This window comes from Cervus canadensis, chromosome 12, assembly GCF_019320065.1.
Source record: "Cervus canadensis isolate Bull #8, Minnesota chromosome 12, ASM1932006v1, whole genome shotgun sequence".
Classification (NCBI taxonomy): Eukaryota; Metazoa; Chordata; class Mammalia; order Artiodactyla; family Cervidae; genus Cervus; species Cervus canadensis.
The window spans coordinates 36,496,799-36,517,308 of NC_057397.1; the positions used below are offsets into that span (position 1 = coordinate 36,496,799).

The 20,510-nt window shown below is 38.3% G+C and overlaps 1 protein-coding gene across 1 annotated transcript in view; it reads left to right on the plus strand.

Moving 5' to 3' along the window:
- Window positions 1-1,136: 1,136 nt before the first annotated feature.
- PI15 (peptidase inhibitor 15) overlaps window positions 1,137-20,510 on the plus strand; it is a 35,407-nt gene continuing 16,033 nt past the window's right edge. The window contains exons 1-2 of the mRNA XM_043483653.1: window positions 1,137-1,313; window positions 1,866-2,178. Coding sequence (XP_043339588.1) covers window positions 1,906-2,178 — 273 coding nt within the window. The 5' untranslated portion in view covers window positions 1,137-1,313; window positions 1,866-1,905. The remainder of the gene's footprint in view (window positions 1,314-1,865; window positions 2,179-20,510) is intronic.

Genomic DNA, 20,510 nt, shown 5'->3' on the forward strand with positions numbered 1-20,510 from the left:
ACCACATGACCATCATTTCTGACAAATATAAATTCACGTAGTACTCCTCCTGCTGAAACATGCAGGAGACAACACACGTTGGCAAAGTAGACTGGTCAGTGTATGTTAAGCAAATTTCTTGACTGAATAATGTGTGGTTTACAAGATTCCTGTTGCCATGGACAGAATGGTCCACATTTTGTTAATGTTATCATGACACGGGGTATTTGTGAGGGTCTTTTTAAAACAAATTGCCTTAATAGTCACATTCTTGGCCCTTGTCTTGCCAGACAGATTTTGCTCCAATGGCATCTTTCTAAGAAGGCACTACTGACTGTTGGCAGCAGTTACTGCTGCTTTTAAATTCTTCATGGCCTCTAAGCTGTGCCCTCCAATATGTTTCCTGAGAAGCTAAGCTACTCTTAGCTTAAAATTTCAACTATATGCTTCTAAACCTGAAACAGATGTTATCTTGGCTGCTGTCATTTGTCATGAGCGTCTCTTTCTGTATTATATACAAGATAGATAAAAGGCAGGTAATTTGTTGCCTCACTCTGTAGAGAAAGGAAAAAAGGGAGAGAGAGTGAAACAAGAGAAAGAGATAGAGAGAGACTAAATATATAAATTAGAGGAATAAAGCCACATGGAGACAGAAAAGTACAACCACTTGAACATCTATTATCCTAATATCATATGCTATAGTTTGGCTACTACCGATTTGCCTGGCATCTCTTTTGAATCATATTTGTGGCCACCCAGATTAACTCTGTGAGCTGTTCTTTTGATTTAATATCAGCTTGCTCTTTTCAGCTCCCATGTCATTTACTGTTTCTAAAAGAAATGTACTGCTTGTTACTCAACCTTCTGTGTTTTCAAGAACTCACAGTCCCCTTTTTTTTCTCCTTTTTGTATGGGAACCAGGAACTAGAAAGCATTAAATGAGGAAAATTAACCACTCAGAAAAGGTGGAAGCCCAGAGAAAAAAAGGCTTGTCTTTTATGGTTTGTACTTGGTAAGCTGTGGGTGTGACTCAATTTCCTCACCACCCACATAAAAAGGTTGCCACCCAATCACTGTTTTTTCTATCCAAAACCCCTCCCCTTTGATTTTGGCTAGGAGAGACCCTAAGAAAGACTGCCCTTTCTGGACCGCTGCAGACTGTGACATATAAAAGCTGTTAGCTGCTCCTGTAGCCAGCAGCACTCAAACCTTGTAGAGTTTTGCTCTGAGATTTGTAATAAGACACACTCCTCTCACAAGAGTTCATGCTACAACCTAGCAAAGAACTTTACATTTTTGGAAGAATACTATATTCATTTTGGCTTTGTGCAGAGGTAAGCTATTTAGCTCAACAAGTTTATTTTGCATGCATTGCTTTTAAAGTAGCTCACATTTTTACTTTTTTAGAAGTGAGATTGGGTTATTATAACTTTTTTTTGTATCTATTCTATTACTTGGTGTCCATATATGTTTGGGGGACATTATCAGCACATTCTCTGTTATTACCTGTGATGCAGTTTTCCTTTCACTCTCAAGATGAGTTTCAATTCCTTAAGTTTTCCCTCTGAAAATAAATATGCAGTAATGCATTCTGTGACTCAGGCATTTGGGGTAAATGGCTCACATTCAGTTTAGGGTGAGTAGTCATGCTGTTTATTTTTCTCTAGCTATAGGAAGTTCCTCTTAGGGGTTTGCCTCATAACACCAAGTAAAATGTATAGAGACCACTACAGTTTGTCTCCTAGGCTTGATTTCAACATTTGTTTGGATTTTTTGAAGACAGTCAAATCAAGCACTGATTTTGTAAATTCATACCCTCTGGCCCTATTGTTGTTTTGTTTTGTTTTTCCCTTTCATAGACCCTAACTCTACTTTTCTGCTTTAAGGCAAAGTAAACTGGTGGCCTCTTCCTCTCCACCTCTCAAAATGATAGCAATCTCTGCAGTCAGCAGTGCACTCCTGTTCTCCCTTCTCTGTGAAGCCAGTGCCGTCGTCTTACTCAATTCCACTGACTCATCCCCGCCAACCAATAATTTCACTGATATTGAAGCAGCCCTGGAAGCACAACTAGACTCTGCGGATATCCCCAAAACCAGGCGGAAGCGCTACATTTCGCAGAATGACATGATCGCCATTCTTGATTATCATAACCAAGTTCGGGGCAAAGTGTTCCCACCAGCAGCAAACATGGAATATATGGTAAGAGAAATGTGTTTTCTTTGAATTCTGAGGGAGGACGCTTTATTTTAAAGTGTACGTTGAGAGGCTTTAAAGAGTTTGTGTGTTAAAGGATATGAAGCTTTTTGCACCTTTTATCTTAGGGAAGGTTCTGAAGTGCCTGGTAAATTAAAGACTTTTCTATCATAGAATTAAAAGGGAGGGAAAGTATCTAATATTTTTGTGTGAGTTCCATAACCCTTGATGAAACAGGTCTTATATGAGAAAGAGATAAAGAGTGGGGTATGATGACTGATCACATTTGAAAGTTCCTCCTACAAAAAAAAAAAAGTCACAGGGAACTTTTTCTGTGCTTTGTTTGTCTAATAGTCATATTTACCAACTAAAATATTTCTTGAAAATAATTTTTTTTTTAAATTATAGGTTTTGTGTACATGATTTATTCTCTGGGTAGGTGTCTCTTCCCTTTCTTGGACAAAGCTGCTTCTGACACTAATCTATTTGTATTCTCAGAGAACATGCTGACTTTTTCCTCCATGTGATTTAATGCTTTGTCGTTCAGATAACAGTGAAGCCAGCACATTTGTGCACTGTTCCAACTTGCCTTGAACACATTCTTTGCTCTCTCTTAAAAAAACAAAACAAAACAAAAAACAGGCTGTGTTTAAATTGTTTTACTTAGAAAGTTTTTTTTTAAGTTGATATTAAAAGAGTAGATGTCTTTTTAAAGTTTCTTAATATTTGGTTTTGAATTTATACAAGGTTATGGTTAAACTTCCAGCACCTCCCAAGAGCACAGCTTGGAGCCTGTTTAAGGCAATGAAGACCACCAATATGGTATTTCTAAGCTGGGGTGGGGGAGGTGGTATCACTAACAACTTTTTATAAGTGCTGACCTAAATTTAGAGATTTCTGTCAGTTTTTAAATTTCTTTCTTTTATTTAATTAAGCTTTTTAATTGTAGATATCACTGTCACAAGAAAAATAAAGACTTGCCAAATGTAAGAGAGTCATGGTTCACAGAAGTACCATTTCAGACTCAAAGGCATTTTTCTAGGATTTCTTAATGAAAGTGGAAAAGAAGATATCATTCCTTGTGTGTGAGGGGCAATATAGTCTCACAATTAAGACTGTGGAGCCTGGAATCTAAATGCTTGGGTTCAAACCTCAGTCCTGGAATTATAAGTTGAATGAGTTCATTACCTAATTCTGTTTTATTTTCATCATCTCTAACGTGAGGATAAAAGTATTATCTGCTGCAAGGGGTTATTATGGGGAATGAATAGCTGAGGGGTAGAACAATTAGACTAGATCCTACAGAAAAATAATGTTCAAGAAACATTAGTTTTTATGGGTGCCTGAGAACTTACTGAGAAAAGTGCCCAGTGAAAACCTGTTCAAGATCTAAAAATAGGAGCAGTTACTCACATTGAACAGGTGTTTCTAGAAGTGACGTCCAGATATAGAAAGGAGAGGAATAAACGTGTTTTCAAGAATCATACATTTTATGATACATAAGATTCTGTGCAAGCTCAAAAAGGTACGCTCTTCAGACTGCAGGTTTAGGGAGTACTACTTGATGGTGATTACATCACTGTGCAGACTAAGGTGAGGATCAAGACAAGTGAACTGGCTTTGGAGAGAAACTCATCTTGGTTGAAATCCTAACTGTGCTGCCTGTTTTGTGGCCTTGTGCAAGTTGCTTAATATACATAAGACTGAACTTCCTTCTCTGTAAAATGGGAACAACAATTTATACAATAGCCAATCAATATGTAGTGTAATTTATTATTTCAATAATATGGAGGGAAGAGAGATGATCATGAATAATATCACAACACAGCGGAAATGCATTTTAAAAAGCCATATTTTTCCAGTTATGTTTTTCCCCACTGATGACAAATTGATTCCACATGCAATTATTAAATTGCTTCTATAAGCCAAAGATTTGGTTAATTGTTTCCATAGATGATCTCATTTGATAGCTCACAGTCTCCCTATGAGGTTAAGATTATGATCCTTATTTTACAAATGAGATCACTTGGGCCCAGAGAAGTTAATGACTAGGCAAAGGTGGTTTGGATAATGAATAGTATCACCGGAATTATAATTTAGGTCTGTGCAATTTCAAAGCCTATGCTTGTATTGGGGGGCATCTTTCCATTTGTTAGATTGAGCAAATACTACATTGGGGGAACTGCTGGAGATGCTAGGATATCTGTTTCCTCCTTAATGATGCCAGCTGAAATCATATAGTTTTCATATTCTGTTTGACATCCCTTTCTTATTATTTGCTTTTGAACTATGGGAGCCACTATATATGATTTATTTTGTAAGAACCAGATACAATGCTAGTTGTATGGTAAATGCTTTATAAATCTTCCTCCACTTAGTAAGGGCGCCCCTGGTGCCTCAGATGGTAAAGAATCTGCCTGCAATGCAGGGGACCCAGGTTCGATCCCTGGACTGGGAAGATCCTCTGGAGAAGGGAATGGCAACCCACTCCAGTATTCTTACCTGAAGAATTCCATGGACAGAGGAACCTGGTGGGCTATAGTCTACCGAAGGGGTACAAAGAGTCAGACACAACTGAAAGACTAACACTTCCACTTCCTCTTCACTTAGTAAAGAATGAAAAACAGTAGTATAGTACTATACTATAAAGTAAAGTAACTGTCTCAAATTGTCATGTAAATACTCCATATAGTTCATCACACATGTATTTATTCACTTACTGTTTATTGAGCATTTACTATATGTGAGACACTATTCTAAACATCCAGGATAAATTTGTGAATAAAATAGATAATCCTTGGTCCCCTGGGTGAGGATTCAGACAATAAACAAGATCAACAAATTAAATAGTATGTCAGAAAGTGATAAGTTTATGAAGAAAAATAAAGCAGGTTGAAGTTTGCATATTTCATAGTGTAATCAGTGAAGGGCTCCCTTAGAATGTCCTGGAGTAAGGGGAGGGAGGGAGACACATGGATAGATGAGGGAAGACTCTTCCAGACAGAGGGAAGAACCTGAGGAAAGCCCCTAAGGTTGGGGGGAGGGGAGCAGATTAGTTCAGTTAGAAAACATGGTCAGTTCAGTGAACTCCTAAATCTCTGTGGGGCTTCCCAGGTGGCTCAGTGTTAAAGAATCCACTGCCAACACAGGAGACATGGGCTTGATCCTTGGGTTGGGAAGATCCCCTGGAGAAGGAAATGGCAGCCCACTTAGTATTCTTGCCTGGAAAATCCCATGAGCAGAGGAGCCTGGTGGGCTACAGTCCATGGAGTCGCAAAAGAATCAGACATGACTTAGCAACTAAATGACAACAAAAGTCTCTAGGAGTAAATTGACCCAGCTGAAATAATTCATGGGATCCCTCATGCAGACTCAGAGAAACTTTGAGGGAAGTACAACTTTGAGGTCAGAGCAGCAATGTAAGTGACTTTAACCCCCAGGTCAGGTGAAAAATACAAATCTCAGTTGAACACAGCTACTTTTAATTCATTTAACATTGCTTTGGATTGTGAACAATTTGAAAGTAAGTTCCATTCCTAACCTCAAATATAGGCCTCAGAAACTGAGGATACTTATCTCACTGTTGCTCCCAGCTCTGTGTTCAAACTGTCCCCCTCAGTGGGTGATAGCAGTGTGGGAACCTCACAGAGGATGTTCTGCAGCTCAAGGCTCTTTTCTAATTGCACCAGCCTGACCTGAAATCACCTTCTTTCACAACTTTTCTAAGACTTTTCCCATGCTATTTCCTCACCTTCTACTGTCTTCTCCTTAACTTGTGTGTGCGTGCTCAGCCGTGTCCTTCTCTTTGTGACCCCTACACTGTAGCTTACCAGGCTCCTCTGTCCATGGGATTTTCCAGGCAAGAATACTGGAGTGAGTTGCCATTTCCTTCTTCAGGGGATCTTCCTGACCCAGGAATCAAACCCAAATCTCCTGTGTTCTTTAAGAATGTTTTGTTCTTTATTGACACTTCCTATATTCACAGTCATATTTGATCTCTCCTTCGAGTCACTGTAACCTATTATGTCTATCATACTGCTCTCATCAAAATTAGATCCAATTTATAGTTACTTGTATATTTCCTGCAAACTTCCTAATTTTAAGCTTTCAGAGTGGCTAAGTCTGTTTATTCACCTTTGTATATCTCTTTTCTTGGGAAATTTCTTGTGTACAGACAAAAATTAAGCATTATTTGGTGAATTTATTTGAAATCCCTATGAATTGTTATATGTTTATAACTTGGATCAATTTTGATATTATTATTTATAATTAAAGTTCACTCATCATTTATAATAATATTTTATCTTGTGCATCTAAAATACAAAAGTTTTTCAAAATTTGAAAAAAGAAATCCCCTTAAAATTAACTGATTTTATCTTCTTCAAGTACTTGATTATGTTCATATATGCTTGATTCAATTAAGTGGACACAATTTGAACATGAGACTGGTGACATTCATATTATAGTGTATAATATTTTCTTTGGGTATATTGGTCATGATTTTAGTGAAAAACACATACTTAGAAATATTTAGTTTTCCAAACACTGTATCCTGTCAAAAAATAATAGATAGAGTTTAAGATATGCAAGCCAAACTCTTGGCTTCTATTCTACAATTAGTTTCTTGACAAATTTCCAGAGCTTCTTGGACACCAGCTGTTTTTCATTCTTCATAAGGGCAACTTAAACTGTGACTCTAAACCACAAACCACACTAGTTTCTCAGAATACGAATCATCCTTAAAGGAATAACATTACAAGACTCACACATGGAGTAAAATTTGTAAGATATTTCTTGAATTTAAGTCAATTGAATGTGAAGTCCTTTTGTGAGAGGATAAGAGCCAAAGATAACAGAAATCTTTGTATTTAAAGTGTAAACAAAACAGGAAAAACAAGCAGGGAGAAAAAAAAAGAAAACCCGAAGCACACTGTAAGATGCAATATAACACAGCGTAAGACACTGCTGTGTAAGATTGATGTAATAAAACAGTACAGACAAATACCAAAATACCATGGAGAAGTCACAGAAAGAAGTAATCTATAGTTGGAAAAATCATGAAAGACTCTTTGGAGGAAGGGTATTTGAAATAGATGCTCAGGAAGGGGCAGGATTGACTGTTATAGTAAGTAAATCAATGCATGAACAAAATCACCAGGAGAGAAAAAGCAGAGCACATTATCCATGTTGTCAAGGATTTTGAGAACAGACTGAGGATCACTTAATATAAGAGCAATAAGAGAGGCCATGGAGGCCTTATAGCTGGATCAAAGGTGCAGAGAAGGGTGGCACCTGGCAATTGAGGGAGTCTAGATCGGCTGTGAAGATCAGCCAAGAATTAGCAACCATTGAATCAGTGGGGCCATTCTTCTAGCAAAGGTAAGGAGCAGCTGGGCTTCCCTGGTGGCTCAGTGGTAAAGAATTCACCTGCTAAGGCAGAATACACAGGTTCGATCCCTGGGTCAGGAAAACCCCCTGGAGAAGGAGATGGTAGCCCACTCCAGTATTCTTCTTGCTTGGAAAATCCCATGGACAGAAGAGCCTGGCTGACTACAGTCCATGGGGTTGCAAAAGAATCCTACATCACTTAGTGACTAAACAACAGCAAAGGAGAAGCCAGACACCTACACCTACACGCTTTGACAGGTATGAACAGCTAATGGGAGTAGTTCATAGACTCATGTGATAGCAGTCTAAATAGATGGTAGAGAATGGTGGAAAGACAGGTAGGGGACAGCGTGAAGATAATGATGGATATGAGCTAAAAACCTTAAAACTAAAAAAGCATAAAGTAATTTCAAGAACCCAAGGTCGCTCCATTGATAATATGGCCAATTTTGTTTGTTAGGTGCCTGCAGATATTACTTGCAGAGCTAAGGGAATAAGTCTTCCTATATTTTTCTGGAGAAGAGAAAAATACTAGTTTCCAAGTCACAGCAGGTGGTAAAGTTACAGAAAGCATGACTCAAACGAGTGAATGGAGAAGAGATTAATCTGTCCTCAGAAACAGCACAATAAAGTATTGGCCTACAGTAATTTATGTCTTGAGAATAAGGAAAAACTCAAGTTTTGTTTATTTGGGCTTCATGTAGAAGAGAATGTAGATAATATAAATGACTTTTTTCCCTTTATTCAACAGTTGACTAAACATCTGCGATGTCTATCCTTATCTTTTTTTTTTTTTAATGAAATCATATACTGTACTAGATGGCACATTTCCTCTCATTTGGGAAGGATAACTCAATTTCCCTTTTATAAACATGAGTAACTTGATGTGTCTAACCATTTTTTTTTTTTCAATGAATGCTTTTCTGACCACTAGAAAGCCTCCTGAGAATGTTGCCAGCCAACAGGAAAGTGAGAAAGACTGCTGACAGGAAGGCATTTCTCCAGCACATTTGAAACTCCACATTCCTGTTCTCCTACATGTAGAACCTTTTAAGTGTCTTGGCTTCAAATGGAGACCAGGCACATTTTATAGGAATTTTCTCCCCAGGTGCATGTTGCATAGCATTTCTAAGTTAGTACTGCTTATATATGAATGTTCAGCTCTCTACTTGTGTAGCCAGCTGAAGGCAAGGACATTTTTGTTTGTGATTGTTTTGAATACAGGCTCCAAGAAGTGCCAAGAAGTGCCAAATGTGAAAACGTTATCATGATGTGATTCAGAGCCTCACTGTGCTTGGTAGAAGAGCTTTGAATCACACATAGGCTACATATGTGTGGACCATATTTCCTAGTACTCAACATTGCTTTTTCTGGTGGCAAATAATATTTGACTACATGCCATGGTATAGGAAATAATTTTATTATATTTCTGCTATTTGTTGTTGTTGTTCAGTTGCTAAGTTGTGTCTGACTCTTTGCAACCCCATGCCAGTCTCCTCTGCCCTTCACTACCTCCTGGGGTTTGCTCAGGTTCATGTCCATTGAGTCGGTGATTCTACCTAACCACCTCATCCTCTGCCGCTCCCTTCTCCTTTTGCCTTTTGACTGTTTGTAGAACCTAGAGTCATTTCTGTCCCACAGAGGACACTCAGTCAGAACCTGTGGAACAACTAAATGACATCTAAGTCTTGCTGGGCAACCCATGTAAACAGCGTGTAAGTACGGCACTCCACTCTGCAGGGCAGGAGGCACTCAGTATTCAGTCCCTCATCCCACAGTATTTATTTATGTGCCTGACATGCTGAGGGATTCAATGGGGAGCAAAAAGACACATTTTTATAGGAAGTACTGTGAAAACAGACAAGCAAGTGGGCAAAGCAGTGAGCTGAGTGCTAAAGTAGAGTAAATAAAGGATACTTTGGGATCACAAGGCACATACCTAACCCAAACTTGGACTGGGCTAGAGAGGCAGGGAAGACTTCCAAGAGGAAATGATTTCAAATATTAAATATGAAAATAAATAAATGTTGTGCAGGCAGGAGTTGGAAAAAAGGAGTGGGTGGTAGGTGAGGAAGGGTGTTCTGAGAAGGTACACATACACTGAAGGATAAAATTCAGTGTGGCTTGGATGTAGAGGATAAAAGAAAAAGTGATATTTGATGGGGCTGGGAAGGTAATCAGAAATTTGAATTTTATTCTAAGATCAAGGCAAACGGTTGAGGGTTTTAAGTTATGAAATTAATTTGCCTTTCAGAAGGGTCATTCTTGTTTTAGGTTGAGAGAGGGACTAGAGAGAGGCAGAAGTAACAGCATAGTCAAGAGACCATTATAATCACCTGGGTGAGAGAGAATTGGCCTTAGTGACGCTTAAGATCATAGGGACAAAATGAATTTGGGCCTTGAATCAGTAGAGGTGAGGGATTTATATGAAGAAGTGGCATGAGGATTTATATTGGGGGGCAGCCACGGAGGATGCCTCTGTTTTTGACTAAGACAATTAAATTTCCCTGAATTGGAGAAAACAAAATAAAGTGCAGGTTTCTGGTAGTCATTAGGTAGCTGAAGGTTTGTCATCCAGGGTGCACATCTAGAGAGGTTGAAAATAGTAGCTAGTGTGTGGGAGGGAACATTCTTTCAATACAAAGAATTTGGGATGGGAATTATGCTTTGGTAATCAGAATGGACCACTTTACATAATGGGGGTAGGGTAGTGTCATGGAGACAGCATGGATGGATGATTTTATGTCTGGGAATCTACTCAAGAAGTTTTGCAAGAAAGTTTCATGTATCTTTATTTATTTATTTATTTTATTTTTTAGAATCAGTGCTGAGACTTAAATTAACATGAATCCAAATCTGTTTCAGAGGGCTAGATAGCGCCAGGTGCCTCTAGTCTTTCTGACCTACTCAGCATAACGTTTGGGGGGAAAATTAATCAAAGGACTTCAGAAAAATAGAAGTTGACTAGTCTGGCTGGTCTGGTGTGCTGAATTTCATGTATCTAAAAACGATTTAATAGTTCGTCAACGACCATTAAATAGTTATGGACTCGAGATGTTTAATTGTCTATGAGAATTTCTAAAGAATGGTGTAGGAGGAAGTCAGGGAAGATAAAGACTAACAGTTTAAAGTGGTCAAGAGAAATGTTTGGCATAAAATACATCATGGACTGAGGTTTGGAGGGATATGATTTGAATGTTTCCAGTCCATGTTACCCATAGTGTCTAAAATCAGATAGATTTTAGCATCCAAAAGCATATTTTTTGACACAAATATGGAAGAATGCCCCCAAAGTTGTGTGTTTAGACTAGACTTTTCATGACTCTTAAAATTTCACATCACATACTCCCAACTGAAACAGTCCAGAAATGTTGCTTAAGGGCACAATCTTTTTTTTACCCTACTAAATGCATCAAATTCACATTTCATAATTTCATTAAATATGAGCGTTCTTCTCAATCTGCCTCTCTGCATTCCAGGGACAGCATGTTTTCAGCAAGCAGTAGGTAGGCGGAAAGGCATTTGAATTCTTCTGACTAAGTGGACAATAGCAAGATACAGGGTTTACGTGAGTATCATAAGATAGTTGAACAATGAAGAAGTCAGGTTTTAGATGATTATAACACTGAGTTGGTAGAAAAAAAAATTAACCACACATGAAAATATCTTCCTGGCATATAAGTATAGTATTAAATGATATCTGGTAGGTATTAACTTCCTGCAAAAGGAGGACCATTGCTAGAATCCATCAGTAAGTGGTCTTAAAATTTAAAGATAAATCATATGTTGAAGAGGGATTTAAGGAAGGGAGTTATTACATTTTAAAACTCTGAAACATTCTCTAATTTTTATCTTCCACTGTTTGATGTTATTTTCCTGGAAGCAAGGTCCTTATTATCTATACACAATTCTGTTTCTGATTAGTTAGTTGCTTCAGGGTTTATCTGTTTTCACCTTATCTGATTGCTTGCTAAACTTAAAGTCTGATGTCTCTTAAACTTTAGGCTGCCAGATATTGTGATTGAAAATGCACCTCACATTATCTCCCATTTTAGGCAGCTTTCTAGCTCACAGACCACAGCTCTTCCAGTGTCTGGTCTTCCGATAATAATATTTACCGTTCTGTACAACCTGCCCTGCTAAAACTGTGCTAAATTCTTTTTAGTCACTATCTCGCCTAACCTTCACAGCAGTCATGTGAAATGGGAACAATTTTCTTTATTTAGAGACAGGAAATTTGAAGTTTGGAGAGCATAAGTAGCTTCCCCAAGGTCACAGAGCAAGTAAATCAAAATGATGAGAGCGCAGTCCTGTCTGACAGCAAAGCCCATGCTTTAAGAGACTCTACAGTACACACTCCCCTCCATGTGTTCATCTCCTGCTCTTGAGCCCACTGGCTCGGGAATGTCTCCACATGCATTTTATCTGAGGACATCACTGAATATTAGAAAGTATTTCTTCATGTGGATTCAAATCTTGCTTCCTGTACTCTTCCTAACCTTGGCAGCCACATAGGAAAACTCTGTATTATGATAGTGTTTCAAGTCTTTGAAGGCTATGAGCATTCATGCATTAGACCTTGACCCCCAATCACCCAGCTCTTTCTAACCCTCCAGCCTTTTTGTGCTAAATACCTATACATACTACCTCTTTCACGCAGAGTATGGCCAGCATAGGGAAGATGGCATAAAGATATTTGCCTTCTGAAAATCCTGGAAAAGGTAAGAAGTTGTACCATTAAGGAAATGGAAAATCAAGTCTCCCCCACTCCCCTCCACCCCTTATGTTACACATACACACAGGAATGCTGCCAGTTAGATCATCTTGGGGTCTGCAAGCAGCTTGGCTCTGAGTAAGGAATGCCTTTTACTAGGCTGTTGTCCTTGGTTGGGTTCCAACATGTGTGTTCTCTATTTTTTCTGTAAGAGATGTATCTATTTGCATAATAAACATGTCTAAATAAATAGATGGCCTTTTTCATGACGGCCGACTTTCTTTTTGTTTACTTATCTTTAAATTAGTTTTTATTGGAGTATAGTTGCTTTACAATGTTGTGTGCCCTTCTGGCAGTGAGGTGCATGGAAGTGACATGGCCCGACCTGCACAGAGGAGCGATGACAAGTTAGTCTTCATTCATTCTACTTCTGTGGCTGCATCCTTTTACGTTAGGCTGGCAGGTGAGGTAGAACATGCTCCTGCTGAGTCATCTCATATTCTCATGAACCAAGCTGCTTGTAGATCAAATGTGCATTTTAAATACAGAGTCAACATTATTATCACGGAAAAGGATTGCCTTACTTTAAAATTTTTTTATCTGTTCTTTCTCTAAGATTTCGGATTCTCAGAATGTTATGTGTGTGTCACTTCTGATATATCATTTAATAAAGGCAGTTAGAGCTCCCTTTGATTTCTGAATAAGCCCCATGAGCCTCATCTGTTCTCTCTGTTCATATCTGTGTCACCACGGACTATGTGTTCCCTCCTCCTGGAGCGGTCATGCTCAGAATGAATGATGCTGTCTTATTCAGCAAACAGGGTGGTTTCATTACCTCTCTCATTCGTAACTCTGCCTTTCATGAAGATACAGAGCAAACCACCTCACAGAGCTTAGCAGTCAGTACCAGTGACAACCAGTCATTTTCCTGATGAAAGGCTATGTTTATTTTTTATCAAATCTTGGATCAATAATGTACAAGAGCTGAGAGGAAGGAGGGCCTCCCTCATAGCCCAGTTGGTAAAGAATCCACCTGCAATGCAAGAGACCCCAGTTCGATTCCTGGGTGAGGAAGATCCGCTAGAGAAGGGATAGGCTACTCACTCCAGCATTCTTGGGCTTCCCTTGTGGCTCAGTTGGTAAAGAATCCACCTGCAATGTGGGAGACCTGGGTTCGATCCCTGGGTTGGGAAGATCCCCCAGAGAAGGGAAAGGCTATCCACTCTAGTACTGTGGCCTGGAGAATTCCATGGACTGTATAGTCCATGGGGTTTCAAAGAGAGGAAGGACACTGTTCTAAGTCCTTTTAAGTGAAAACCAACTTCTAGAAATGCCCCCTTTTTCTCAAACCTCTTCTGTGGTGTGAGTATGGGGGTGCGGGAGCAGGGTGTGGTGAGTAGGAGTGGGATAGAAAAGAGGAGGCCCAAAGTCCTCTGCAATCAGAATGACACTCCACTGAATAAGCTTTAAACTATTATTTCTAATTGGAAGAACACAGACAACTTTGTAAGCACACATTCAAGGTCTCCAACTCAGAAATGTTGATTCACTGGGTCCAGGATTGGGCTGGGCATCTGCTTTCTCAAAAAGTTTCCATTGGAGACCCTGGAGTGATTTCCCAGGTGAGAGAAAGTATCTGAGATCATGATTTAGGACATAAAACTGAGCTGAGAAAAAGATTTTGTGGCTCAAATATCCATTTATTTATTAAGAGACTATATACTGGAAGAATGAACATGTTAAACTGAAAGAATTATTCCAGTGATAATTTCTATATTATCACAAAATTTCACTTGAATAGTCACTCAGTACTCATTTTCACAAGACATCCTATGGTCATTGTGGGTGAGCTACAAGTCTGCAGTGTGGAATGACACTTAATTGGGAATATATACGATTGACTAAGGATGCTTCTAAAGAAGCAGACTTCTAAGAAGCACATTTTTTGGAAGTGGCTTTATAACATACATTGTATATGCATAATGGGTAATGTATTATATTACATACTAATTAATTTATATAATGTATTGTAATTTATGATTTTTCACTTATTTGTTTGGTAGGGCTTCCCAGGTGGCTTAGTGGTAAAGAATCTGTCTGCCAATGCATGAGACGCAGGAGATGCCGATTCAATCTCTGGGTCGGGAAGATCCCCTGGAATAGGAAATGGCAACCCACTCTAATATTCTTGCCTGGAGAATTCCACGGACAGAGGAGCCTGGCAGGCTACAGTCCATGGGGTTGCAAAGAGTTGGACACAACTTAGAAACTAAACAACAAGTAATTCTTTAACTTGCCTATCTCTTCCCTAAACTATAAGGCAGAGTCCGTATCAGTCTTGCTGACTGTTGAATTCACAATACCCAGTGCCTCCCAATAAATACTCAATTACCGGCTGCCTAGATTAATGAATTTTGCCTCAGACGGTACAGCATCTGTCTGCAATGTGGAAGATCTGGTTTCATTTCCTGGGTCGGGAAGATTCCCTGGAGAAGGAAATGGCAACCCACTCCAGTATTCTTGCCTGGGAAATCCCATGGACAGAGGAGCCTAGTGGACTACAGTCCATGAAGTTGCAAAAAGTTGGACATGACTGAGCAACCAATACTATTGGTTGATCTGGAAATTTGCATTTCTTACATTTTCCACTGTTGATAAAAAATAGCATCCCCATCTGGGAAGTTTGGTATAAGGAGGTTTCGGGCCAAGGTGTCTCCAAGGTCATTGTTTCTTGCCACCATTCATGTGTACTAAGATCACTTATCTACAGAAGTGTGTTGGTGACAATGATAACTCCCACTGGAGTTCACAAACTATAGGCCCATCAACCATTCCAATTAGTAGTCATGTTTAACTTGCTCTGCAAGTGTTGAACTGCAGAGAATTTTGCATTTAAAAAAGCTATTTGGCAACAAGAATCCACCTGCAACGTGGGAGGCCTGGGTTCAATCCCTGGGTGGGAAGATCACCTGGAGGAAGGCATGGCAACCCACTCCATTATCCTTGCCTGGAAAATCCCCATGGACAGAGGAGTCTGTTGGGCAACAGTCCATGGGATCCCAGAGTTGGACACAACTTAGTGACTAAGTGCAGCACAGAGGTGGGTACATTTCACATACACATCAGGATTTCTACATTATCCTGGAAAGCTGCAACATTTACAGACGTGCCCTCTCTCTACGTGTCAGCAATCGGTTAAAAAGAATAGCATCTTTGGATATAGGAAAATTCACTCATTTCCAAGTCTTTCTCTCTTTCAAATAATTGTCCAGATGTCAAGCAACAGTTGTACTTTTTCATCTTATACCCAATATTTCTTTACTCATTTTCATTACTAGAACAACCCTGAAACCAATCATTGAGGTTGATTACATTTAAATAACACTTAGGCATTTTCAAAGCACTTGACTGAAGTATAGATTGAGCCATGCATAAATTAAAGCACTGAAAAATTCTTTCCTTTATTTCCTAATCACCAATCCTGTTTAGGTAGTCTTACCTCAAATTCTGAATATTTTTATTTTATCCATGCCTTCATTAATTTATATATTAAGGCCTTATGTGTATGAAACATTTTCTGAGCTAGGAGTCTTTTTCAATAGTTCAGATAACAAAATGATGGTGGCTTCACTCAAGGTGGTGCCAATAATGGTGATGATCCGTGGGTATAATCTGGATAGACAGGATCTTGATGGTAAGATCAATAAGATGTGCTGACAGAGCATATAAAGATTATTAAGCAAACAAAGAGTAAAGACAACTATGGATTTTTTGGCCTGAGCAACTACAAGAGCAGTTGGTAAACTTTTTCTGTAAAGGACTGGATGATAAATATGTTTAGCTTTGCAGGCCTTGCGGTCTATGCTGCCACTGTAACACAAAAACAGCATAGATAATATATAAGCAAGCAATGGTTCAGATTTGGTGACCCCTGAACTGGAAGAAATAGGGTTATACCATTCACTGATGGGAGGAGGACTGCCTGGGCTGGTTAGGGAGTAGGGAGTAGGGGTAGGACTGAGAATATTGGAACTCAATTTTGGACTTGTTAAGTAAAGATTTAAAGTGGGTAGATGGATAGATTAGTTTGGAATTCAGTGGAGAAGTATAACGATATAATTTGGAATACTACTACTAGCTTATAAATAGTATTTAAATGCATGATACTGGATGTGATTCGCTAAGCAGTGAATATAGATGAAACAGGGAAGAGTGGTGGAGAGAGACAGAGACAGACAGAGAGAGAGACAGAGACATGGCTTGAGCCCTGGGAATCCTTTAGCACGTACAGGTTAGGGAGATGAGGAAGAAGCAGCAAAGATATGGAGACACAGCAGTCAGAGAAAAACGAGGCAAGTGTGGGGTCATGAAACCAAGGAATGGAAGTGAGTCCAGAAGGAGCAGGTGGTTAGAGAGTCTAAAAGCTGCTGATTAACCAAGTAAGATGGTGACTGGGAAATGACCATTGATGATATTGATGAGATCAGTTTGAGTAGAGTGGACATAGAGGGAAACCTGCCTGCAGGTGTGGGCTTGAGTGTGGAAGAGCAAAAATCGAGGATTCTCTGTTAAGACAACACTCAAGAAATTTCATTGTAAGAGGAAGAAGAGGAATGATACATTGGAACATGAAGATGAAGAGGGGTCAAGAAAAGGCCTTTTTTGTTAGTTTTTAAGAAATTTATGCTGCTGCCAATGATCGCCTCTGAGTTCTTCTAAAAAAGTATACTTTTACATCATCTCTTTATAAAAATTTACTTTCCCAACCTATGTGAAAGGTAGCACTCATCTTACCTGAGGAAAGTCCTTGTTATCCTTGTTTAAACACTTAAAAAACACTCAGGACCCCACTTTGATATTTTGTGTTATGATACCATCCCCTATCTGTGTTCATTTTTGAGGCTTGAGGGAATTTTTTTTTAATCAAGCTCCTTTAACTACTTCTCTTTTAAAGTTCAATCAGTTTAATAGCATTTAATTAATCTGACTAGTGCCAAAAATTCCCCATGTGAAAGCCTTTTCTCTTCTTCTGCCCCTCCACCCCCTCCGGGTTTACCACGGCTCATTCTTAACACTGGGTCTCAGTTTCCTTTTGGCCACCTCCCAAGCATTTCCACCTAAGGGGAATAAACCCATCAATTCAAAACAGAACCACAACCATGCCCAGGAAGTGTTTTTTAAAAACTTTTGACCGCCCTCAGGGGAAATAATTTTTTCATCACTTAATATCTTTTCAATGGCTCTTCCTCACTTCTGTAAGTCACCTCTCCTTTCCCAATCTAACCCAGGAAAAGAACAAAGAACCTCAGCTGAATTATTTTTAAACACCAAAAGCTTGTCTATCTAAACTGCCTTTATGTTTTACCTAAATATATGAGAAATGACTGCTTAAAAGTCCAAGAAAACAAGTATCTGTAGGACATGCCATATTATTTCCAGTGTTGTTGCTACCATAGTATCCTTGACAATAACCGATGTAGAAATATGTCTTCAAAAATTCAGTGTGATATTTTTATTTTTATTATTTTATGTCTTTGAAGATGGTTTCCATGTGCAGAACAGATTTTTTTAAGAGGTCATTTTAAAATGTAGTATTTGTGGTTTTCTACTTTAGCTTCACTTATACATATTTTTGTTCTATGCATAAATCTAGCAAGTTTTGGCAATCACACTTGTTTAGTGTCTGTTACTATTTACAAATCTAATTAATTTAAATTTTAAGCTACATTTATAGATTTAACATATTTGACCTTTAGTATTTCACTTGGTTTACTGAAAATCATTTCCATATATTTAAAAGTCTTAAGAAGCTAGGACATTCAGTGACTTTTAAGTTCTAAATTTTGAAATACTGTTTAAAAATTATATCAAGATATTCTTACAATTTTTAACTTAAAACCACAAATATAAATAATTATTCATAAACACATTTTATATTGCAATTACAAGGCTAACTAGTTGCTTTAATAACCTGTTGCCACATTCTTTTAATCACTATAAATAATATCAAATATGTATAGGTTCCTTACCCAGAAATATTTATTCTTTTTAGCAACTTATATTTAATTCTTTCAAATGCTTCTACATTTAATTCTTATGCTTGGAATTAAAATATGTTACCCACTTGAAAAAAAAAAAACCAGTATGTCATCTCCAACAGTGTCGGGTGTACATTCTGAAGTAGTTTTTAGGGTTGTCTTTCAGTTGGTCTACATTTCTTATCGTACAGCAATAGTGACTGGGGTTTGAGGAGGGAGCTTTGGATGTCCTGGTGGCCACTGTGTCATGAGTACCAAAACTTTAGGAAATTGCTTATAAAACAACCCCATCTTTGGGCTGGATCACATCATTCTCTAATTCTTCTATTTATGAAAGTCAGTGTCTCATGCTGAGACATTCTTTGACTCAATTTTGTATTTCTTTGACCCAAGCTCTGAAGACCCCTGGACTAATGAGGTTCTGCATTTTTTTCATGTCCCTCCTATCTCTTGGAGCCACACTCTTCTAGCAATTAAATAACATCAATTTGAATTCTGGATGTCTCTCATGGCTTAATCAGACTATGTGGTTTCCACAGACAAGGTGCTAAATTTACTTATAAGCACAGTAGCTTATGGTAAACATTTTAGTTCAAAGTTATATCAATCAATTTACAAGCTGACCAACTAAATGGCTTGTAACACAAAGAGTGGAAGAAAACCACGCAGGGCAGTAGTGCCTGTATATACAGGCTTATGCATGCTCTGACACCGTTTTAAGCCATCTTTACTTTGTGAACTATTTAATCATAATATCTAACTTCTACTAGCTCCTGTAAATGTTTTTGTGTCTCCATGCATAATTTTCTCAATTTTTGCCTCATTTTTAGAAGGCAAGATAAGATTTTAATTGTTGGCAACTCAGTTATCTATGACATTATTTTATCCATTAAGAGGGACAAAGGGCTCTCCTGGTGGCACAGATGGGAAAGAAAATGCCTGCAATGTGGGAGACCCAAGTTTAATCCCTGGATCAGGAAGATCCCCCAGAGGAGGGCATGGCAACCCACTTCAGTATTCTCGCCTGGAGAATTCCATGGACAGAGGAGCCTGGTGGTCTACAGTCCATGGGTCACAAAGAGTCAGACAATGCCAAGAGACTGACACATTCACTTTCAGAGGGACAAGACCTAGAAATACAGAATTTGAGGCTGGCTCCATAAAAGCTAAATAAATATCAGGTGTTTAGTTTAACACCTGAATATCACATGTTGCATATTTGCTAGTTATTTCACAGAATGTTAAAAAAGTGCACACTTGTGACTTTTCTTTTGCAACATTTGTAGGGTATGATACTAAAATTATTTCAAATAAATATCACAGATGCTTAATGAAATTCAGCAGATTGATTACCCATTTAGCATCCAGAAATGTACATATTACTCAAATGTTTAGGTGATTACAACTTCATTCCTGAAACTTGTATAAGTTGTTAGAATTCTTTCACATGATTAAACCGACAACATTAATCGCAGTTTAGAGCTTCTGGATAGGAAAGAGGCTATCTTGATTTGCTGTTTTCAAAACTCAAAGACCTCTAATCATATTAATAAATTTAAGTGCCAATGTAGATTGAAGGGATACATTGCTTACCCATATTCTCCTGGGAGTTGTAACCAACAGACAAAGAGACAACAAAATACAGTAGATATGTAGTTCCTAAGTTGAAGACCTGGATCTTCATTTCTCTACAGGATGAGTCTGAGAGGTGGGCATCTCAGCAGTGGGCCTCAGAAAGATGATTGATCTCCCATGGGAGGGCAAAGCGACCTCATTTTATGTGTGGGACCTGGCCAGTCTGCGAGGCTTCCCAGCAACTTCCTTTAGGGTCAGATAGAAATTCCTCCCATCAGTTCCCTAAAAGCAAACATGAAAAAACATGGTTATCCCTCTTCCCTCACAACTATAATCTCAAAAATTTTAATTATGATATCTGTACATAGAAACATGTAAAATGTAGGCATCAATAATGCCAAATACACGGTCTTCCTATTAAAATCCTTTATAATAATTTTAAAATGGTGCTCATGTATGATATTTTTGAAGCATGAACTCTTTGGTTTATCTCTTTGATATACACAATACATTTTAAGTATGTGAGTTAGCACATAGAATTATTATATGCTAAATTAAATTTGTTTGTTTACTACCTTAAATATTTTAATATTTTGTGAAGAATCTAGCTTTATTCTCCCTGT